This window comes from Gadus macrocephalus, chromosome 18 (assembly GCF_031168955.1).
Source record: "Gadus macrocephalus chromosome 18, ASM3116895v1".
NCBI lineage: Eukaryota > Metazoa > Chordata > Actinopteri > Gadiformes > Gadidae > Gadus > Gadus macrocephalus.
Window position 1 is genome coordinate 1,176,435 of NC_082399.1, and position 22,076 is coordinate 1,198,510.

Below are 22,076 nucleotides of genomic sequence, written 5' to 3' on the forward strand. Positions count from 1 at the left end.
TGATGACGTTTAAAACCTCTTCTCTCGGCTGCCAGGGTGGACAGACGGACAGACGTTGAAGAGCAGCCATCAGATTATATCACGTGGTTTCAGTAAGGTCCTCTCTGACCTCTAGATCCTTCCAACATTTAGGCTGTTTTAATCTATGAAAACAAACTCTCCTCCTCCAAACAAACCTGGCCACACCAGCTGTGACCCCCCCAATATATAGTAAATAGATAGTAAAACCCCCACTATGACTACTGTCCTCAAAGAACACTTCTACAGACTACTACAAAGAGATTTCATTCAGAACGTTGTCCCATTACTTTATAAAGGACTTTATAACTATGGTTATATTAGTGAATTAAAGGACTAACTTTGTTACATTAGTGAATTAAAGGACTTTATAATTTTGTAATATTAGTTTAGGACAGTACTTTATAACTTTATGTTATATTAGTGAAGAACAGTACTTCATAACTCTGTTATATAAGTGAAGTCTACTTGATAACTTTATGTTATATTAGTGAAGGACAACAGTGCTCCATAACTTAATGTTATATTAGTGAAGGACAACAGTGCTCCATAACTTAATGTTATATTAGTGAAGGACAACAGTGCTCCATAACTTAATGTTATATTAGTGAAGGACAACAGTGCTCCATAACTTAATGTTATATTAGTGAAGGACAACAGTGCTCCATAACTTAATGTTATATTAGTGAAGGACAACAGTGCTCCATAACTTAATGTTATATTAGTGAAGGACAACAGTGCTCCATAACTTAATGTTATATTAGTGAAGGACAACAGTGCTCCATAACTTAATGTTATATTAGTGAAGGACAACAGTGCTCCATAACTTAATGTTATATTAGTGAAGGACAACAGTGCTCCATAACTTAATGTTATATTAGTGAAGGACAACAGTGCTCCATAACTTAATGTTATATTAGTGAAGGACAACAGTGCTCCATAACTTAATGTTATATTAGTGAAGGACAACAGTGCTCCATAACTTAATGTTTCATAATCTTTAATCCCAGCGGCTACAGATGGCCGCCAGCAGATGGACTCAGATTTCCCAAAATAATCAAATCTCTGATGTTTTCAGGTACATAGCGTGACCAACACACAAACACACACACCCACACGGTTATATGACCAAACAGGCATCACTTCAAGTAGAAAATAGGAGTCTGAAGGATCAATTAGAAGGGAGATTGCTGAGTAACCACGGTGACCCTATAATGCCTCACACATCTGTCTCTCCACAGGGAGCCTGTCCAGCTGTTTTATAAGTAAATTGCGATTACGTTTATTGCGCGTTTGTGTGTGTGTGTGTGTGTGTGTGTGCGCGCTACCAGAGTGATGTAATGTTTTGTTTGGCCTAAATTGGTCCTGATCCTTTGACATGAGTCCACTCCGCATTAATCCAAATTAATCTGATTCACCTCTGTCTGTCTGTCTGACTGTCTGTCTGTCCGTCAGTCTAAATCTAAATTGATCAATGTATCAATTTATCATAGGTTTTTCACTTAGAAGCATATAACATATAGTTATTACAATTAACTGTAAACACATTTATATGGTTATATATTGAATGATTATTGTTTATGAAAATGAATGATAATTTTTTTGGTTTTAAGTATTTCTCTCATTTCATATGTTTAATATCCAGTGATGTAAAGGCATTCCATACATGATAGATTAGAATGCCAAGAGTATTTCAGCACTGGGACTTTTGACTATACATGCATCGGCCCGCATTACTGTTGCTTGGCAACAGCCCAGTCCCAGTTCAGTTTCAGAACTATTTTTGTGAGCGAAAAACATAATTAAATGAATAAATAATAATCCCTTGTCTCTTCATTGAGTTCTGAGAGTGCTTTAATACTAAAAATAGTCAAGGCTGTGATTAAATTCCCCGTATAACAATTACAACCGTGCTGACCTCCAGAATAACCTCATTCGCTCTCGTGTGACAGCATGGAAGTCGCAGTTGCTTATTTTGCCCCCTGTCGTTTGCCGTCGTCTCGAAACGGTTGCGCGCGCATCATAAGGTGGCCGTCAGCAGCATGTCTTCCAAAACAAAACATATTTATTATACTTCTTTTCATTGCATGATTACTCATGCATGAGTTAAATATCTACCTGTGACAATATATTCGGACTGCAAGGTATGCAAGTACAAACTAAATCATGTCAATGGTTATTTTGTGGATACATACTTATTACGACCCGTACAGCTGTGCAACTTGTGTCACTAACATATTTGCATTGCGTTTAATTCCCAATATAACTGGTCCTTTTATCGCCGATATAATGACATGTTTGCCATTCCACAACAGCTGCGTGCGTTGTTTGTTTGTCAGTTGTCTGCAGTGACCGAACTTTTTCTAATGCCCAATTTATGCTATTTATATTATGTTAGTTTAAACGTTTAAAGGGTTTGTTTGTTACCCGGTAAACGGACAAATAATGCGATTAACTTGGCACAAAATGCTACTGGATCGCTCTGACGGTTCGTTTGAACATTGGAAATTGGGATCAGAGTTTGATTTAGTGCTGAATTCATCTTAGCCTCTGTCAGATCTTATTTTTGTTAGTCCGTTTGTTAAAATGCTTTGTTTGTTTCTCATGTTGTTGACATGCCGTCTGTTTGTTTGACAGGTTATGTTCATGTGGTCTCGGCAGAGGACAACTTCTACTTTCGTGGCGTTTCTGCGGATCAGCAGAGCTCAGACCAGCAAGGAGATTCTGTCACTCACCTGTCACTCTTCCTCCTCCTCCTCCTCTTCTCCCTCCTCCTGCCCCTCCAGCCTCCATCGCTCCGTCCATCAGCCTCTTTTCTCTCGCCTCCTCTCGACTCCCCCTTCCCCCACCCCTCTGATGGAGCTAAAGAAGGTTCTAGAAGTGCTGGAGCAGTTCGCTCCCCTCTCATTGGCCGAGCCATGGGACAACGTGGGCCTACTGGTGGAACCCAGCCGGCCTCGACCAATCAGCACCATCCTGCTGACCAACGACCTCACCGAGGCCGTGATGGACGAGGCCGAGGCCCTGACCTGTGACCTCATTGTGTCGTACCACCCGCCGCTCTTCCAGCCAATCAAACGACTGGTCCAGAGGGACTGGAAGCAGCGATTGGCCGTGCGTGCGCTGGAGGGCGGGATCGCCGTCTTCTCCCCCCACACCTCCTGGGACAGCGTCCGGGGCGGGGTCAATGACTGGCTGGTGGCCGGGCTGGGTAAGGAAGTCACACAGGGTTCCCTAGAGGGGAACTGGGTTAGCTGAGGACCTGGGACCCCCCCATGTTTAATGAGGTCCGGTTCTGAAGACAGTTGACACTGAGCCCCCTACCCCGAGTCTGACATGAGGCGCTCTCTCTCTCTCTCTCTCTGTCTCTGTCTCTGTCTCTGTCTCTCTGTCTCTGTCTCTCTGTCTCTCTCTCTCTCTCCCTCTGTCTCTGTCTCTCTCTCTGTCTCTCTCCCTCTGTCTCTGTCTCTGTCTCTCTCTGTCTCTCTCTCTGTCTCTCTCCCTCTGTCTCTGTCTCTCTCTCTCTCTCTGTCTCTCTCTCTCTCTCTCCCTCTCCGTCTCTGTCTCTGTCTCTCTCTCTCTGTCTCTCTCTCTCTCCCCCTCTCTCTGTCTCTGTCTCTGTCTCTGTCTCTGTCTCTCTCTCTCTCTGTCTCTGTCTCTGTCTCTCTCTCTGTCTCTGTCTCTGTCTCTGTCTCTCTCTCTCTCTCTCTCTCTCTCTCTCCCAGGTTGTGGCCAGGTGAGTGTTCTAAGCCAGGCCCTCGCTAGCGGCCCCTGCAGGTTCAAGCTGGAGTTCAAAGTGAGGAACGCAGAAGAACTTCAGCCAATCGCAGAGCAGCTGAAGAAAGAGGACAGCAAGACCACACTGACCCACTCTGTCAATAGGTGACGCCGTGAGCTGTGATTGTGATTCATTGGTGTCCTCTGTTCTCTTGGTTGTGTCTGATCTGTTGCTTGTGTCTGGTCTAGCTGCGCGGCTGAAGGATTAGTGGCTAGTGTACTCTGTAGCGACACAGCGCTGCCCTCTGCTGTCCAGACGCTGCTACAACACGGAGTCGCCAGCCAGGCACTTGCCATACTAAAGACTGAGCAGGTACAGAGAAAAACACAGTGCAGCTCTGACCCAGTGCCGAGTGGGAGGTGTCACTTGGGACTCATGTCGAAATTGACAGTTTACTTTTATATCATTCAATTGAAACCCACCAAGTTCAGGAGTTGAGGTCTACTGCACCAGAGGACCGTGGGGTTGTGTTTGTTCCCTTACTGTCACCTTCTGATGATTATTGACCTTTGACCTCCGGCCAGCCTCCCCTCCCGGGTCACGGCCAGGGCCGACTCATCGTCCTGGACCAGTCCGTAACCGTGGGCACGGCCGTGGAGAAGATGAAGTCTCACCTGGGCATGAAGCATCTGAGACTAGCCCTGGGCTCTGGACACACACTGGGTGAGACAGACAGACAGACAGACAGACAGACAGACAGACCATCTAATACATTGTGTGTGTGTGTGTGTGTGTGTGTGTGTGTGTGTGTGTGTGTGTGTGTGTGTGTGTGTGTGTGTGTGTGTGTGTGTGTGTGTGTGTGTGTGTGTGTGTGTGTGCGCGCGTAGAGTCCACAGTGAGCCGTGCTGCAGGGTGTGCTGGATCCGGGGCGTCTGTTTTGAAGGGCGTCCGGGCGGACCTCTATGTCACAGGTAGGAGGCGGGACTTCCTGTCCCCTGTTGTTATATACAAACTCATCAGTTAACTCACCGGAGATATCTGAGGACCTAATAGAACACCTCTGTCGTCCCCCCCCCCCCAGGGGAGATGTCCCACCATGAGGTCCTGGATGCGGTTGCCAGTGGAGCCAGCGTCATCCTCAGTGACCATAGCAACAGCGAGCGTGGCTTCCTGGCCGTGGTCAAGGACAAGCTGGGCGCGCGCCTGCCGGACTCCGTTACCGTGGCGATCTCCAAGGCGGACCGGGACCCCCTGGAGGTGGTCTGACCGTAGATGGTTACCGTGGTGATGATGATGGGACCATGGCGACCAGGTTCTGCTGGTGGACATCAAGACCACCTCAAGAATAACAACAATATCAACAACAATAAGAAGTCCTCCATGTACATGCTGTCAGATAATAAACGGTTGCTTATCCATGTTATGCATCGTTATTGTGCCATCCTAGAGATATGTATTATGAACGATTTGTATCGATTAAGGATATTAAGATATTTAATGGATATTATTCAATATTTATTCATTTAAGGTTAAAAATATACATATATTCTACTCCATTTGGGATAGATGTGGTCACTCCAGACAGCGGCCTTTATTGGCTAGAGAGCTCTGTTTCTGTACAGAAAGTTTCTGGAGAATGAGGATAAAGAGTTACTTTATTAATCCCAGATGGGAAATCAGGGGAATGAATCCCATGGCTGGTGTTTACTGTGACCCGTGAACCCGGCTGGAGACGGAGCACGTCGAATGAGCTTTAGATAAACCTTAGAGCTCCGTCCTCATCGTCCTGTGTGGCCGGTAAGAAACACATTTCTGAAGAAAAAAGTGGTCTGGGCAAGCATGTTAGCGAGGGTTTGAAATGAAACATTTGCTGTGGATGGACCTGCTGGAAAATACTGCAAAAAGAGTTTGAATGGCCCGAAAACGTTTAACATTAAAGCATTGTGTTTTTTATCCAAAGCAGTAATGCCGTGGCCTGAGAGCAGATTATATAGTTTGTCGACAGGCGCGACCTTAAGTCCTTTTAGAGGTGAGCAAAACTTCACATCAGACCACTTAGCACCTGGATGCTACACACTCTGAGAACCCGTCCTGCAGCCGAAGACCCCCCTCCCCTCCCTCTTCTCCCTCCTCCCTCTTCTCCCTCCTCCCTCTTCTCCCCCCTCCCCTCCCTCTTCTCCCCCATCCTGTCCTCAGCCTCACTCCGAAGTCCTTGTGAATAAAAGTGTCTGCTAAATGACACAATGTCCCTCACCCTTCTCCTCTCTCCTCCACTCTCTTCCTTTCTCTCCTCTCCTTTATCCCTCCCATTCTCCTTCTCCCCTCTCCCTCTCCCCTATCTCCTACGCTCCTCACCCCTCTCCTTCCTCATCTCCTCCTCTCTCTCCTCTCTCCAGGAGGAACCAAAAGGCGCTCCGGTCTCCATCATCAGCCATTACAGTTCTGTTGCTGCTGACACTTGTGACACACACCTGTCCTCCATAAACACATTACAGGCTCCCGACACACCCCCTCACACCTCCACTTCCCCTCTCCTTCAGCGTGCCCCCCGGACCTCCCCACACACACGCCCTGTGTAAACACGCGCCCCCAGAAGGAGCAGTAGGAGCCACACGTCACCACTTCCTCCGTGCGTCGGGCCCAGCTGTCTGGAGGGAGGCCTGGAGGTCAACAGGTACATATGGCTCCTTCTCCTTCTCCTCCTCCTCTTCCTCAGTCACACACACTTAGGCCCAATCCCATTTCTACCCCTTCCCCCTTCCCCTTACCCCTTCAAAACAAGGGGGAGGGGTAAGGGGTAGTAATGGGTTAGGGCCTTTAAGGTGGAATTATCCTCCTTGTTGATGAGCAGACAACTCTTAGAATCACAGACCCACAGCATACCAATGGCAGCCACACACACACACACACACACACACACACACACACACACACACACACACACACACACACACACACACACACACACACACACACACACACACACACACACACACACACACACACACACACACACACACACAGAGAAGCAGTGGAGAAGCTTCAAGAAGGTCCTGCTAGCTAGGCTGAGGTTTCTAGAAGAGATTTTCATGAGGACGTTTCGGGTCAACATGCAATCACATCCGTCTATAGGTCGTTCTGAACCGGAATAACTTCCTCCAGACAGGAGTGACCAAACTGGTCCTTAAAGTCCGCTGAGACCATGGGGGTCCCAGGGTACACACACACACACACACACACACACACACACACACACACACACACACACACACACACACACACACACACACACACACACACACACACACACACACACACACACACACACACACACACACACACATTATGAGGGTTATTAGTCTGGTCAAAATAAACAACATTTCCACTAAGGTGTTTCAGAGTATTTCCACCTTGTTAAGTACAAAACCTCAATATTATAAATATAAATCCTCTACATTCTGAACATGAAACATCAACATTGTACATTTAAAACATTGTCAACCCTGAAGAAGAATATTCAGACAGAGATAGGAGTGATTAAAGTCTAGCTCAAAGTCTTTAAATATATGAACAGTTCTTGAGGTCTGGTTTAAAGTCTCTTTTAATATCTATAAAGTATGAACTGTGAGCAAAGTCTGGTTTAAAGTCTTTTAATATGTGTCAACTATTAGCAGTGAGTAAAGTTTGGCGGAACGTGTTTTAATACCTGTGATTATGAACATTCATCGTATATAAAGCAAGGCAGGGGTTCTCAGAGTCTCATAGACCACCTGTCAGGTACCTTTGGCCCCGGACCCACTAAATATTCTGGTTTCTAAAATAGAGAAGAGAAGTGTCACAGAAGTGGGATCATTTCAAAATGTCTCTGGATACTTTTCATCAATACAGTCTTCCCCTTGTCTTCAAACATACAGATTAAAATGTAACGTGATATTATATACAATAACTTGAAATTAAGCATTTTTTGTAATATAAAGGAAAGTAATTTGATATTAAGTAACATCTATTTAGCATATGTTACTTACTTACTTATTATATAAATTAATGTAATCCTATATTTCTTACCTAGGGGGAATATAAGTAATATAATATAATACATACTAACTCTATAACAGTATTTCTTAACTTGGTTTGTGTGTGTGTGTGTGTGTGTGTGTGTGTGTGTGTGTGTGTGTGTGTGTCAGTGCTGCAGCAACATGAGGCTATTATATCATGTGTGAATTTGGGGCCCCATTTGGCCCTATGTGTGAAGGCCCCCCACACCTATATAACCCACTGACCCACTCCCACACACATTCAGACACAGAGACACACAGCGACCAGGTGAGAGAGAGGCAGAGAGGGGTAGAGATAGAGAAGACGTCATAGACAGAAGTAGAGGGAGAGCCGGAGCTCCATAAGTACGGACAAAGGAGGAAGTCAGGAACACGTGCCGGATTAGAGGAACCATGCTGAGCATTGAGAGGTACCCCGGTCTGGCCCCGGGGCCCCAGAGACTGGCTGACTGCTACTACAGAGGTGAGAGAGAGAGAGAGAGAGAGAGAGAGAGAGAGAGAGAGAGAGAGGCCAAAGGGAGAGATTGTGTGTTGTGAGTGGGCTGGATAGAGCATGTAACTGAGTGAGTGAGTGTGAGAGAGGCAAAATAAAAAGTGTGTGTGAGTTAGAGAAAGTGTTCGTTATATAGTGTGGGTGTGCGCTGTGTTTGTACATGCGTGTGCGTGCGTGAGTGTGTGTGAGCACCCGACAGAGAAAGTATGTGTGTGTGCGCTGTGTTTTATAAATGTTATTATTTTGATAGATTCAGTAAGTGGATTGCAGCTGTATGCCAGCAGCTTCAGGGTTCAGATGACTTTGACATGGTTTCCTAATTCCTTTAGAAACATTTGATAGTCTCTCTGGGGCCGACACACTGCTGTGTCTCAATGGGCCTCTGAGGGCCCCTTCATTGGCCCCTGAAAAATACACAAAATATATTGAATAGGCTGAATCTACCTATTTGGTGATTCTTCAATTAAATATATTATTAGTATTGCAATCTTAAAATCCTTTTATATAGCTTCAAAGATCCAAAGGTTTTGATTTGTCACACACTCATACAGGATTTGCAGTCAATCGTTGTGTGGCATACTCTGTATTTCTGTGCTTAAAATATAAATGAAATACAATAGAATAAAATACAATACAATAAAATATTCTGCATATAGATTTGAACAGAAATGAATAATATAAATAGGTATACAAAGTTTACATAACTGATGTGTTTGGAGGGAATAGGAAACGATGTAGGGAACAGGGAGTGAGGGAACAAGTGAGCCGAATGGACCACGGCTGGGGCTGACCCCTGCTGTCTCTCCCCCACAGAGAAAGAGGCTCCGCCCCCACAGGGCCTGTTTCCTACCTCCTGTGACATGGCAGCAAGAGCTCCGCCCCCGAGGGCCCTGGCCCCGCCTCCCGTACCCACGGAGACCGCCGGCAAGGAGCAGGTGAAGATGGAGCTGGAGAACGCGTCACTATGGAAACAGTTCAGCGCCGTCGGCACGGAGATGATCATCACCAAGAAGGGCAGGTGAGGTCCGGCCCCCAGAATGCACCTGGGCACACAGGTGTACACGTCTGGATAATATGGTCGAAGCCTTGCTAGCCCAATCAGAAACATGCTCACCTTTCCTCTCTCCTCTCCCCTTGGCTCCCCCCTCTCCTCCTCCCTCCCCTCCCCGCTCCCCTCCCCTCTCTCCTCCTCCCCCCTCTCCTCCGCCCTCCCCTCCCCTCCTCCCCTCTCCTCCCCCCTCTCCTCCGCCCTCCCCTCCCCTCCTCCCCTCTCCTCCCCCCCCCCCCCTCCTCTCCTCCTCCCCCCCTCCCCCCTCCCCTCCCCCCCTCTCCCCTCCCCCCCTCTCCTCCTCCCCTCCTCCCCCCCTCCCCTCCTCCCCTCTCCCCTCTCCTCCCCCCTCCTCTCCCCTCCCCTCCCCTCCTCCCCTCCCCTCCCCCCTCCCCCGTCCAGACGGATGTTCCCGGGGCTGAGCGTGAAGCTGTCCGGTCTGAACCCCGCGCTGCGCTACATCCTGCTGCTGGACATCGTCCCCCTGGACAGCTCCCGCTACCGTTTCCAGGGCGACGCGTGGCAGACGGTGGGCGAGGCCGAGGCCCGGCTGCCCGACCGGGTGTTCATCCACCCCGACTCTCCCGCCACCGGCGCCCACTGGCTGGGCCGTAGCGTCGCCTTCCACCGCGCCAAGCTGACCAATCACACGCTGGACTCACAGGGACACGTACGTACCGGCGCTCTGATTGGCCAGGGACATGTCTGTACCGGCGCTCTGATTGGCCAGGGACATGTCTGTACCGTCGCTCTGATTGGCTAGGGACACGTACGTACCAGATCTCTGATTGGCTAGGGACATGTCTGTACCAGCTCTCTGATTGGTTAGGGACATGTCTGTACCGGCGCTCTGATTGGCTAGTGTCATGTGCATACCCAGCGCTCTCATTGGCTAGGAATACATGCATACTTTGGTGTTTTTTTGTTTTGCACATATATATATATATATATATATATATATATATATATATATATATATATAATCATGTTTGCTTGTGTATGTGTTAATACCAGTGTGTTTATCCCTTTGTTTAATGTGTGTGTGTGTATCTATACCATTGTGTGTGTTTGGGTGTACTGACCCCAGTGTGTGTGTGTGTGTGTGTATCTCTACCATCGTGTGTGTGTGTGTGTGTGTGTGTGTGTGTGTGTGTGTGTGTGTACTGACCCAGTGTGTGTGTGTGTTTGGGTGTACTGACCCCAGTGTGTGTGTGTGTGTGTGTGTGTGTACTGACCCAGTGTGTGTCCTGCTCTCTCTCCAGATCATCCTCCACTCGCTCCACCGCTACCAGCCACGCCTCCACATCATGGAGGCGCGCGACATGCTGCGCTGGGGCGGCGCCCAGCACTCCTTCACCTTCCCCGAGACCCAGTTCCTCACCGTCACCGCCTACCAGAACCCCAGGGTAACACACACATGCACACGCACGCACACACAGACGCACACTCACCCTTTAACCCCCTAACCATCTCAACCTCCCCTCACCCTCTCACCCCCTGACCTTCTCATCCTCTCATCTCCCCTCACCCCCTCACCCTCTCACCCCCTAACATTCTCACCCTCTCACCTACTCTCCCCCTCCCCTTCACCTTCTCACTCCCTCACCCTCTCACCCCCTCATCCCATAACCCTCACCCTCTCACCTCACCTCACCCTCTCACCCCCTAACCATCTCAACCTCCCTCACCCTCTCACCCCCTGACCTTCTCATCCTCTCATCTCCCCTCACCCCCTCACCCTCTCACCCCCTAACATTCTCATCCTCTCATCTCCCCTCACCCCCTCACCCCCTAACATTCTCACCCTCTCACCTCACCTCACCCTCTCACCCCCTCATCCCATAACCCTCACCCTCTCACCTCACCTCACCCTCTCACCCCCTAACATTCTCACCCTCTCACCTCCTCTCCCCCTAACATTCTCACCCTCTCACCTCACCTCACCCTCTCACCCCCTAACCTTCTCACTCCCTCACCCTCTCACCCCCTCACCCCCTAACATTCTCACCCTCTCACCTCACCTCACCCTCTCACCCCCTCACCCCCTAACATTCTCACCCTCTCACCTCACCTCACCCTCTCACCCCCTCACCCCCTAACATTCTCACCCTCTCACCTCACCTCACCCTCTCACCCTCTCACCCCCTAACCTTCTCAACGTCTCACCTCCTCTCCCCCTCTCCTAGATCACTGAGCTGAAGATCAGGTCCAACCCTTTTGCAAAAGGCTTCAGAGAGGATGGAAGGAACTGCAAAAAGTAACACACACACACAGACACACACACAAAACCACATAACATGCACCCCCACACACACACCAAACCATATGACACACACCAACACACTCACACACACACACACACACACACACACAATCAAACGTTAACAGACAGTTTTGTTTCCCAAAGACAAAGAGACGCACGTCAGAAACGCAAGATGACAGAACCCCTGGATCTGGGTACGTAGAAATATTAGTGAATAAATGAATAAATATGTGGAAACTCTGTTCTGAAGCACAAGCCTATACCAACTCTTTATTAAGGCAATAGTACTTACTCTTTATTTAGGCGGTACCTGTATATGAGGGCAGTAGTACTACCTCTCTACTAACTCTATAGTATGTCAACAGTACTTACTCTTTATTTAGGCAGTACCTGTATATCAAGGCAGTAGTACTACCTCTCTACTAACTCTAAAGTATGTCAACAGTACTTACTCGTTATTTAGGCAGTAACTGTATATCAAGGCAGTAGTACTATCTCTCTACTTACTCTATAGTATGTCAACAGTACTTACTCTTTATTTAGGCAGTAACTGTATATGAGGGCAGTAGTACTACCTCTCTACTTACTCTATAGTATGTCAACAGTACTTACTCTTTATTTAGGCGGTACCTGTATATGAGGGCAGTAGTACTACCTCTCTACTTACTCTATAGTATGTCAACAGTACTTACTCTTTATTTAGGCGGTACCTGTATATGAGGGCAGTAGTACTACCTCTCTACTAACTCTATGGTAGGTCAGCAGTACTTACTCTTTATTTAGGCAGTACCTGTATATGAGGGCAGTAGTACTACCTCTCTACTAACTCTATGGTAGGTCAGCAGTACTTACTCTCTGGTGTGTCTCCCAGACGGCTCCGAGCCCGGCGACGCCTCCAGGGACCTGCAGGGTCTGGTTCTGCCCCCGCTGCCCCCGCAGCAGGACTCCTCCTGTGGGTTCAGAGACGAGGACCCGGCCCAGGTCCCGGAGCAGCACCTGGACCTGGGCCACTCCTTCATCACCTCTCACATGGACCACATGGCCGCCAGCCTGGCCAATGAGATGCAGGACACTGCAGGAAGTCACGTGTCGGACCAGATGATTGACAGGTACGTGATAATAATAACTGAAGAATGCGGTGAGTGCTGTAGGCTGAAAATATGTTTTAACAAAGCCACATAGTTTAAGACATGAAGCAATGTTAACCAGTACCAATGCGTATTTCCCACCTGGGTCATGCAGCGGTGATTAGTCATAAAGCTAGGTGCGTGTTAGCATGCAGCTAGCTGTGTTTTAGCAGTACAGCTAGCTGTGTGTTGTATGTGGTACAGCTAGCTGTGTTTTAGCAGTACAGCTAGCTGTGTGTTGTATGTGGTACAGCTAGCTGTGTTTTAGCAGTACAGCTAGCTGTGTGTTGTATTTGGTACAGCTAGCTGTGTTTTAGCAGTACAGCTAGCTGTGTTTTAGCAGTACAGCAAGCTTTGGTTTAGCAGTACAGTACAGCTAGCTGTGGTTTAGCAGCTCAGCTAGCTGTGGTTTAGCAGCTCAGCTAGCTGTGGTTTAGCAGCTCAGCTAGCTGTGTTTTAGCAGTACAGCTAGCTGTGGTTTAGCAGTTCAGCTAGCTGTGTTTTAGCATTACAGCTAGCTGTGTTTTAGCAGTTCAGCTAGCTGTGTGTTGCGGTACAGCTAGCTGTGTTTTAGCAGTTCAGCTAGCTTTGTGTTGTGGTACAGCTAGCTGTGTTTTAGCAGCTCAGCTAGCTGTGTTTTAGCAGCTCAGCTAGCTGTGTTTTAGCAGCTCAGCTAGCTGTGTTTTAGCAGCTCAGCTAGCTGTGGTTTAGCAGCTCAGCTAGCTGTGTTTTAGCAGTACAGCTAGCTGTGGTTTAGCAGTTCAGCTAGCTGTGTTTTAGCAGTACAGCTAGCTGTGTTTTAGCAGTTCAGCTAGCTGTGTGTTGCGGTACAGCTAGCTGTGTTTTAGCAGTTCAGCTAGCTGTGTGTTGTGGTACAGCTAGCTGTGTTTTAGCAGTTCAGCTAGCTGTGTGTTGCGGTACAGCTAGCTGTGTTTTAGCAGTTCAGCTAGCTGTGTGTTGTGGTACAGCTAGCTGTGTTTTAGCAGTTCAGCTAGCTGTGTGTTGCGGTACAGCTAGCTGTGTTTTAGCAGTTCAGCTAGCTTTGTGTTGTGGTACAGCTAGCTTTGTGTTGTGGTACAGCTAGCTTTGTGTTGCGGTACAGCTAGCTGTGTTTTAGCAGTTCAGCTAGCTTTGTGTTGTGGTACAGCTAGCTTTGTGTTGTGGTACAGCTAGCTTTGTGTTGCGGTACAGCTAGCTGTGTTTTAGCAGTTCAGCTAGCTTTGTGTTGTGGTACAGCTAGCTTTGTGTTGTGGTACAGCTAGCTTTGTGTTGTGGTACAGCTAGCTTTGTGTTGTGGTACAGCTAGCTTTGTGTTGTGGTACAGCTAGCTTTGTGTTGTGGTACAGCTAGCTTTGTGTTGTGGTACAGCTAGCTGTAAAAGCTGACGGTGTGATTTTCCGTCTCCAGGTCTGAAACCTCCTACGAGCCAGAGTTCCTGTCCGCTCCTCCTCCCCCCGCCTCATCCTACACCTCTCTCCCGGACGGACCCGACGCCGCTCTCTCTGCTGGGGGGTACCCCTGCCTGCTGTCCTCCTACCCAGACCTCACCCCCCCGCCCTCCGCCACCTCCTCCCCCCTCCCCCTGCTCCCCACGTCCCCCCCGGCCTACCCCGCCCTGACGCCGCGCGACCCCCAGGGCTTCAGTCCCCACACCCCCCTCGACGCCCCCTACCCCCCCACCCAGGACCACGCCTCCCCCGCGGTCTTCAGCTACCCTCCACTAGAGGCCACGCCCCCCCACGACCCCACGGCTCCGCCTCTCTCGGGGGCGCTGGTCAACGCGCCGAGCGCTCCCACCTCGTTCCCCTTTCCCCCTCTGAACCAACCCCAGACCACCTCCTACAGCCCCGCCCCCCCTCTCAACCAGTCACAGCTCTCGTTAGCGTCCACCCCCACCCTTAACCAGACCCAGGCCCCTCCCTTCTTCCCTGCTCCAACTCTCAACCAATCCCAGTTCTCCTACCCGCCTCTGAACCAATCCCAGCTGTCCTCCTTCCCACTCAACCAATCACAACTCTCCTACCCCCCGCTGAACCAATCCCAGCTGTCCTTAGCCCAAGCTCCTCCTCTAAACCAATCCCAGTTCTCCTACCCCTCCGCGCCTCCTCTCAACCAATCACAACTGTCCTCCTTCCCTCTCAACCAATCCCAGCTCTCCTCCTTCACACACAGCTTCCCCTCCCCCTCCTTCAACCACCCCTCCTTCCAGGGTAACTCCTGCTTCTCCTCCCACCTCCCTCCCCCCTCCTTGGGCTTCCCCTCCTCCCCCTTCTTCCCCTCCCCCGCTGAGCTCCACCCCGGGTCCCCCTACCTGCCGGACATGATGCTGCACCACCCTGGCCTCTCCTCCGTCGCCCAGGGCCCCGGCCTCTACTCCTCCTTCCCCTCCTACCCGCTGCGGCTGTGTCCGGACCCCCGCTCCTCCACGCCCGTTCCCCTCAGGCACGTCTACAGGCAGCCCCCGCCCCCCCAGGGGTCCTACCGGGACATGGGCCCCCGTGCCGCCTACTGAGCGTGTGCAGTTCGGATCGCGGCGGGAGTCGATCGTGTCGCCGTCGATGAGTTAACTCTGGACGTTGGATAGCGCTTTTAGAAGTTGTAGCTTCAGTAGAGTCGTAGTGGTACCGGCTGAATGACGTCATGAATACAGGCTGTTCATGTTAGGAATATGTTAGGAATATGTCATGGAAACAGAGTGATGATGTCATAAGGAGACTGACGTCATGAACAGGCTGAATGAATACGTGTTGATGACGTCATCATTTGTATACAAATGTGTAAATAGATGTTTTCTTGGATGTGTTTTTTTTTACAAAGCTCACGGTAGGATGAAAAAATAAAAAAAATTGAAAAGTATGTTTGTCTTTCTATACATCAGAAGATTATGGATCACGTTGTGTGTCCGGAACCAAATTCCCAACCACCTTACAAATGACCCTCATCATCACACTTACCAAATGTGGCCTATGATCCTAGCTGGCTGTAGGCTGGGAATGGTAGCGGTCTGTCCAGCTGTGACCTGACGGCGCTCCAGATAAAACAAGACCGGAGGTTAATGATTGGTCCTGGTGCTTCTCAAAGTCCAGCAGGTAAACACTCGGGCTCAAGTGAACCCGAGAAATTTAATCTTTTTCATTTAAAACCCGTCGGTTCGCTCACAGATTGTTAATATACACTAATAATATCATTTGTCTATATATGAAATAATACAGACAAATAACATGAGTTTGATTTTTAATAATCATAAAAAATAATTGAGTTCATGGTTAGCTAACCGGAACTACTCTAGCACTGACTGTGAGACCACCGCACAGACAAAGCCAGTGGTGGGGCTGGTGTTTGTTGAGCACTGGACACTGATTAAGCCACGCTAACGCGTAGATCCTCCACCACGAGCACCAGCACTCCTGGACAGACACGCTGCCCCTGCTGCTGCCCCAGCGCCCGTCTCCCCTGGACCCACACCTTCTGGTCCCGAAGAGCCACTCGCCGCCACTCAAACTGAACTGGTGAGACCTCTCGTTCACAGCGGGGGATAAACTCTAGCCGAACAACTTCCGTCTGTCTTTGTGACTGAGTGTGTGAGTGAGGCCGACAGTAAGTGTGCGTGTGTCTGTATGAGTGAGGGGGTGAGTGTGTGTCTGTATGAGTGAGGGGGTGAGCGTGTGTTTGACTGCACACATGGTCGGTTGTATATGAACATACATCCTACCCTGACTGATGTTATTTGCGTGGCCACTGTAGTCGAGCCACTTGTGAAAGAGAATGTTGCTTCTCAATGTTTTTTTTCCCGTTAATAAATACAGGTTGGGATTAATAGACAGAAGCTCACTCACCAGCAAGCGTTTAGACCAATCAGACCTGCTGTTGCCCTCAGGTCTCCAGCGGTGATGATGATGATGATGATGAAGACCACAGTCCGACGTCTGCTCCCCCTGAGGTTCCTCAGTACAGGGGCCCCCTCCGCCCCCTCCTCCTCCTCCGCCGCCCGGGGGCCCAGGTTGGACCCCGGGCCCCTGAGCTTCCAGGACCCAGGGGCCTTCAGAGTGAAGAGCACGAAGGAGCTTCTCCGAGCCCTGGCCGTCTTCAGGTTCTGCTCCATCCCGCTCCTCGTCAACAACTGTGACAAGGTCAGGACTCCCTCCCTCCTCCAGGGCCACCAACAGGAGACGTTCTGCTACGTCCTCTGTTATCTAGACAGGTCCTCAAGGAGCTGGTAGGGGTAAGGGCAATCTTGGTCAAAGGTGATCGTTTGATTCCCATCGGAAAGGTTCTATTCACAATGTCCACAGTCTACATTTTGGTACCCCTACATGCTCATTGATGACTTGTTTCTGAAGTCAGTGTGAGACGCTACAGACGAGAAGTCAGAATTGATCACCTCAGTTTTCGCTCAATCTGTCCACCTCTGTCTGCGTCTCTCTATCCATCTCTCACTCTCTCTCCACCTCTGTATCTGGGTCTCTCTATCCATCTCTCTCACTCTCTCCACCTCTGTCTGGGTCTCTCTATCCATCTCTCACTCTCTCTCCACCTGTCTGGGTCTCTCTATCCATCTCTCACTCTCTCTCCACCTGTCTGGGTCTCTCTATCCATCTCTCTCACTCTCTCTCCACCTGTCTGGGTCTCTCTATCCATCTCTCTCTCTCTCCACCTGTCTGGGTCTCTCTATCCATCTCTCTCTCTCTCTCCACCTCTGTCTGGGTCTCTCTATCCATCTCTCACTCTCTCTCCACCTGTCTGGGTCTCTCTATCCATCTCTCTCTCTCTCCACCTCTGTCTGGGTCTCTCTATCCATCTCTCACTCTCTCTCCACCTCTGTCTGGGTCTCTCTATCCATCTCTCACTCTCTCTCCACCTGTCTGGGTCTCTCTATCCATCTCTCACTCTCTCTCCACCTGTCTGGGTCTCTCTATCCATCTCTCACTCTCTCTCCACCTCTGTCTGAGTCTCTCTATCCATCTCTCACTCTCTCTCCACCTGTCTGGGTCTCTCTATCCATCTCTCACTCTCTCTCCACCTGTCTGGGTCTCTCTATCCATCTCTCACTCTCTCTCCACCTGTCTGGGTCTCTCTATCCATCTCTCACTCTCTCTCCACCTGTCTGGGTCTCTCTATCCATCTCACTCTCTCTCCACCTGTCTGGGTCTCTCAGCTGCTGACGGTGGCAAGGGGCGTGTTGGGGAGGCGTGGCCTGTCTCTGTTGCTCCGCCCATTCGTCTACGCTCAGTTCGTGGCGGGGGAGACCGAGGGGGAGATCTCTCGCTCCATGACCAAGATGGCCGACCTGGGGCTCCGGCCCATGCTGGCCGTGCCTCTAGAAGAGGACCTAGGAGAGAGCACCGGGTAACAAAGCTGTTACACACTGCCTACCAAAGTTAAAGTCCTCCCTAGAATATCCAGTGCAGGACTTTTACTTTGGTATCCTGGGCCTGGAGCTGGACCCTCTACTGCTGCGTGTGTGTCTGTGTGTGTGTGTGTATGTGCGTGTGTGTGTGTGCGCGTGTGTGTGTATCAGGTGTAACATCTCATCTCTCCATAGGGAGCAGAGGTATGAGGAGAACATGGCATCCATGTTAGAGTGTGTGAGACTGTCCCACAGCAACGCCTGGACTACAGATCCCATGATGCAACTGAAGATCACCGCCCTGCTCAGCCCGGAGCTCTGTGTGAGTCACGGCCAATCAGAACCTCTGTCAGAGATCGTGTTCTAATGAGTTCTACTAATTCTCTGGTTGTCTTCAGGTGAAACTCACAGAGCTTCTCAAACACCAAACATCCGTCGACCTTGAAGTCCTGCTCAGAGGTCTCAACGGAGAGGTAAGCTCCAAACATCCTACACGAGCCCCCATTGGCCATACATGGTCGTCAGGAAGTACAACTAGAAGAGGTGGTGACCTCATATGATCACAAGCAACAGAAGCATGCCGCCTGGTCTCTTCCAGCCAATCAGGTTCCCGGGTTTGGATGAGCGGGAGAACGCCCACTTGCTCTGTGGTTTGAAGAGGCTCAACACGATAGCGGAGGTACGTATGTCGAGGATGTCGCTGACGTCGCGCTGACGTCAGCGTGACGTCGCGCTGACGTCACGCTGACGTCGCGCTGACGTCACGATGTCGCGGTTGTCCCGCCGTCCCTCAGGCGAGCGTCCACAAGGTGCGGGTCCTCGTGGACGCGGAGTACACCTACATGAACCCCGCGCTCTCCCTGGTCACCATGGCGATGATGAAGAAGTTCAACCAAGGCGGCGTCTGGATCTGGAACACGTACCAGTGTTACCTGAAGGTCAGCTGACCGCCCCCCCCCCCCCCCCAACGCAACTGTCAACAAGACACCAAATATATCACATACAGCTGTATAGCTATGGACGTGTGTTCATGTTTGTTCGTGTGTACTTGTGTGTGTGTGTGTGTGTGTGTGTGTGTGTGTGTGTGTGTTTGCAGGAGTCCCGCGGCTTCCTGCAGGAGACGCTGGACGTGTCCTCCAGGGAGGGCTTCAGCGTGGGGGTGAAGCTGGTGAGAGGAGCCTACATGGACAAGGAGAGGAGGCAGGCGGAGAAAGAGGACCGCCCAGACCCTGTTCACGACAGCTGGGAGAACACTAACCACAGGTACCAACACACACATGCACACACACACACACACACACAGACGTCACACACACACACACACACACACACACATATAGGAAATAATCAAGTATCTGGATAAGCAATGAATATGATGATAAATTATGAATATGCCAACATAACCGGAGGAAATATTGTTTAATACATCGATATTATAAGCCTTTCATAGCCTAGCCTACTCCGAGTTCTTGGCCTACAAGCTTGGGGTTAGCTAGTTTACAAATGTTAGCGACTCTTACTCTTTCTTTTCCTTAGCTACAACGGAAACATGGAACTCCTGATGGACCTCATCTCCCAGGATCCTCAGCGGTACCGCGTCATCATCGCGACGCACAATGAGGAGTCAGTCCGCCGCACCGTCCAGAGGTTAGCAGTAGGAAGAACCCGTGGCTAGCATGACGTCACACCATAATGTTAGCATGATACCTACCGAGAGGTACGCATGATGACTCTAAACCAGAATAATTTAAAAAACATTGGGTCTGATGCTTTTTTTTGGCACCTTCACCGTTACCTGACTTATTTGTGGAGTTTGATTACGTTTTTTTGTATCTGCTTCCAAACCAGTCAGTCCGCAAAGTCAGTTAATAATAAATACATGACCTTTATGACTCCTATCAAACCATTTAAACAACTCATCAAAAAATCATAAAATATCTAGAGATTATAAGGTAGTAATCGCCTGCGACCCCATAAATGGGGTGCCAACCCACTTGTTGGGAAACACTGATCTATAGATAGCAGTTCCTTGGTTTGTGATTGGATTAATTGTCTGTTGTGTGTCTGACTGACAGAATAGAAGAGCTGGGAGTAGATAAAGAAGGCGGCTCTGTGTGTTTCGGTCAGCTGCTAGGGATGTGTGACCACGTCTCCCTCACACTGGGTAAGGACCTCACCTCCTCCTCACCCTCTCATCACTTCCCCATCCACCAAATTCCTCTGCATCCCATTCACCCAAAATGCTAATCAATGTATTCTTCCTTCCCCGTGGCCCTCTCCTGACCCCGGCCGACCACCAGCGGAGCAGGGCTACGCGGTGTACAAGTCGGTCCCGTACGGCTCGGTGGAGGACACGATGCCCTACCTGGTGCGCAGGGCCCAGGAGAACCGCACCGTGCTGCAGGGGATCCGCAAGGAGAGGGACCTCCTCCGGCTGGAGTTACACCGGAGGATGCGCCTGGGGAGAGGCGGGCGCTAGAGCGTGATGTCAAGCATGGCAAGCGTCTACTAATGAGGAGGAGAGAGGACGGGAGAATCTGGGATGTCTTGAAACGTTGTAGACAGACAGTCATTGTTAAATGTATTCTTTTGCGATACAAATAGTATCACACTTAGTGATGTAAAACAGTGATGAAGATACGTTATGTTTGGGGGGATTACAATTCATTGGTTTTAATGAGGAATATTTGGTGGCAACGGGAGCTTGCCTCATTTTCATACGTAGCCTACTCAATGCTAGACTAGAGGTTTACTTTTTTGTTAGCCTGTAGCTTATGTTTTGTTCAGCACATTCATCTTTAAAGTCCCTTTGTCAACACGAAAAAGGGGCAAATGTGAGAGAAGACAGGATGACCGTCTTTTCAAACTTTTAAAATAACAGTCACTTGCCAAATGGAGAGAAGGAACGGAGGTGGGATATGCGACACTTGCACCGCGTCACGAGTAAACCTCCAGGACCAGCAGCCGCTGAAGAACCATTAACACCTCCGGTAATGGTGACAATCATGTTACACGTTTACTTCCCACTGAACAGACTCTTGACTTGATTAAAAAGAAATACATTGTTACATGACTAATCTGTGAGTAAACATTAATTACCCTAGCACATTGTACATATTGCAAGTATTACTACTTACAATAAATTAATAGGCCCATCAGCTCACTCCATGCGTTGTTCAGTATAAGTCAATTAATAACCCGTTTCTCAGTTACTAAATGGGGTGTATGCTGCCATCTTTTTACCCCCCAACATCCCTGTACCCGAGACGAATCTGCGAGTTTACTGCATTTGCTGAGTGCTTTTCCGATTGACCTACTGACGCGTCACTTGAGATCAGCGCATCTAAACACTATTGCGAACCCGAGGCGCTATACTGACCCCTAGTGGCCAAGAGGGTAACGCACTGCACACGGCTTTAAAGGGGTAGTTCGGAATTTTGGACATAGGGCCTGATTCCCAAGTGAGCATTGGTATTATATATCACTGGAGACAGTTTAACACATTTCATACAGTCCTTCTAGTTGCAGAGTTCGCTCGTGCTAGGCTAGCGCACGTCAACGGGCAATGCTAGCCTGCTATTAAAAACAGTCTTACCCACTCCACAGTACACCCGAGGTAAATCAATTATAACGACAGACTATAAATCTAAATATCTGTTTATAGAATAATGTTAGAAATAAAACCAACCTTGCATTGCATTTTGAGGGAATTGCGGGGTCTTAGCAGCAGTGTTTATATTCCTGTACGTAGGCTACGGCAGCGGCGGACTGATACCTAGGTTACCTGCCGCTGTCATTGCTACAAACGCAGAGTACAGTGAACGAAGGAATTCTATAAGCGTATTCAATTAACAAGATATGCCCACGTTTGGAGGAGTTAGCGATGCATCTGCTTTTGAAGACGATTATGAGGAATTTGTTGTATCCAACGAACCGTACATGTACGAGACGGTGTTTTGATGTCCAAGCCAGCAGCAACAAGCCACAGTTGAGTCCTTTCTGGATCT

The 22,076-nt window shown here is 49.4% G+C and overlaps 3 protein-coding genes across 8 annotated transcripts; all 3 read left to right on the forward strand.

The window, feature by feature from the left end:
• The first annotated feature begins 910 nt into the window (after nucleotides 1–910).
• On the forward strand, nucleotides 911–5,152 carry nif3l1 (NIF3 NGG1 interacting factor 3-like 1 (S. cerevisiae)). Of its 4 annotated transcripts, none has more exons than XM_060037513.1 (7): nucleotides 911–2,162; nucleotides 2,656–3,229; nucleotides 3,744–3,900; nucleotides 3,985–4,108; nucleotides 4,321–4,529; nucleotides 4,624–4,707; nucleotides 4,818–4,977. In XM_060037513.1, the coding sequence occupies exons 2-7, from the start codon at nucleotides 2,659–2,661 to the stop codon at nucleotides 4,834–4,836; spliced, it is 1,164 nt and encodes a 387-aa protein (XP_059893496.1). In that variant the 5' UTR covers nucleotides 911–2,162; nucleotides 2,656–2,658; the 3' UTR covers nucleotides 4,837–4,977. The 4 variants fall into 4 exon arrangements, with proteins under 4 accessions (XP_059893496.1, XP_059893498.1, XP_059893494.1 ...); XM_060037511.1 differs by having other exon boundaries at nucleotides 915–2,162; nucleotides 4,321–4,459; nucleotides 4,818–5,152; XM_060037512.1 differs by having other exon boundaries at nucleotides 915–2,045; nucleotides 4,321–4,459; nucleotides 4,818–5,152.
• A 2,775-nt stretch (nucleotides 5,153–7,927) lies between these two features.
• On the forward strand, nucleotides 7,928–15,474 carry tbx6 (T-box transcription factor 6). The gene is made up of 7 exons (XM_060037205.1): nucleotides 7,928–8,317; nucleotides 9,050–9,302; nucleotides 9,735–10,002; nucleotides 10,595–10,777; nucleotides 12,433–12,704; nucleotides 14,130–14,781; nucleotides 15,013–15,474. The coding sequence occupies exons 1-7, from the start codon at nucleotides 8,185–8,187 to the stop codon at nucleotides 15,232–15,234; spliced, it is 1,983 nt and encodes a 660-aa protein (XP_059893188.1). The 5' UTR covers nucleotides 7,928–8,184; the 3' UTR covers nucleotides 15,235–15,474.
• Nucleotides 15,475–15,822: 348 nt separating this feature from the next.
• Nucleotides 15,823–21,142, forward strand: prodh2 (proline dehydrogenase 2). 3 transcript variants are annotated; one of them, XM_060037481.1, is made up of 11 exons: nucleotides 15,823–16,231; nucleotides 16,600–16,852; nucleotides 17,878–18,068; nucleotides 18,265–18,391; nucleotides 18,468–18,542; nucleotides 18,668–18,748; nucleotides 18,864–19,007; nucleotides 19,166–19,332; nucleotides 19,606–19,716; nucleotides 20,145–20,233; nucleotides 20,370–21,142. In XM_060037481.1, the coding sequence occupies exons 2-11, from the start codon at nucleotides 16,613–16,615 to the stop codon at nucleotides 20,546–20,548; spliced, it is 1,404 nt and encodes a 467-aa protein (XP_059893464.1). In that variant the 5' UTR covers nucleotides 15,823–16,231; nucleotides 16,600–16,612; the 3' UTR covers nucleotides 20,549–21,142. The 3 variants fall into 3 exon arrangements, 2 of the variants coding, with proteins under 2 accessions (XP_059893464.1, XP_059893465.1); XR_009522977.1 differs by having other exon boundaries at nucleotides 15,863–16,231; nucleotides 19,606–19,786; nucleotides 20,370–20,386; XM_060037482.1 differs by lacking the exon at nucleotides 15,823–16,231 and having other exon boundaries at nucleotides 16,584–16,852.
• Nucleotides 21,143–22,076: the final 934 nt, after the last annotated feature.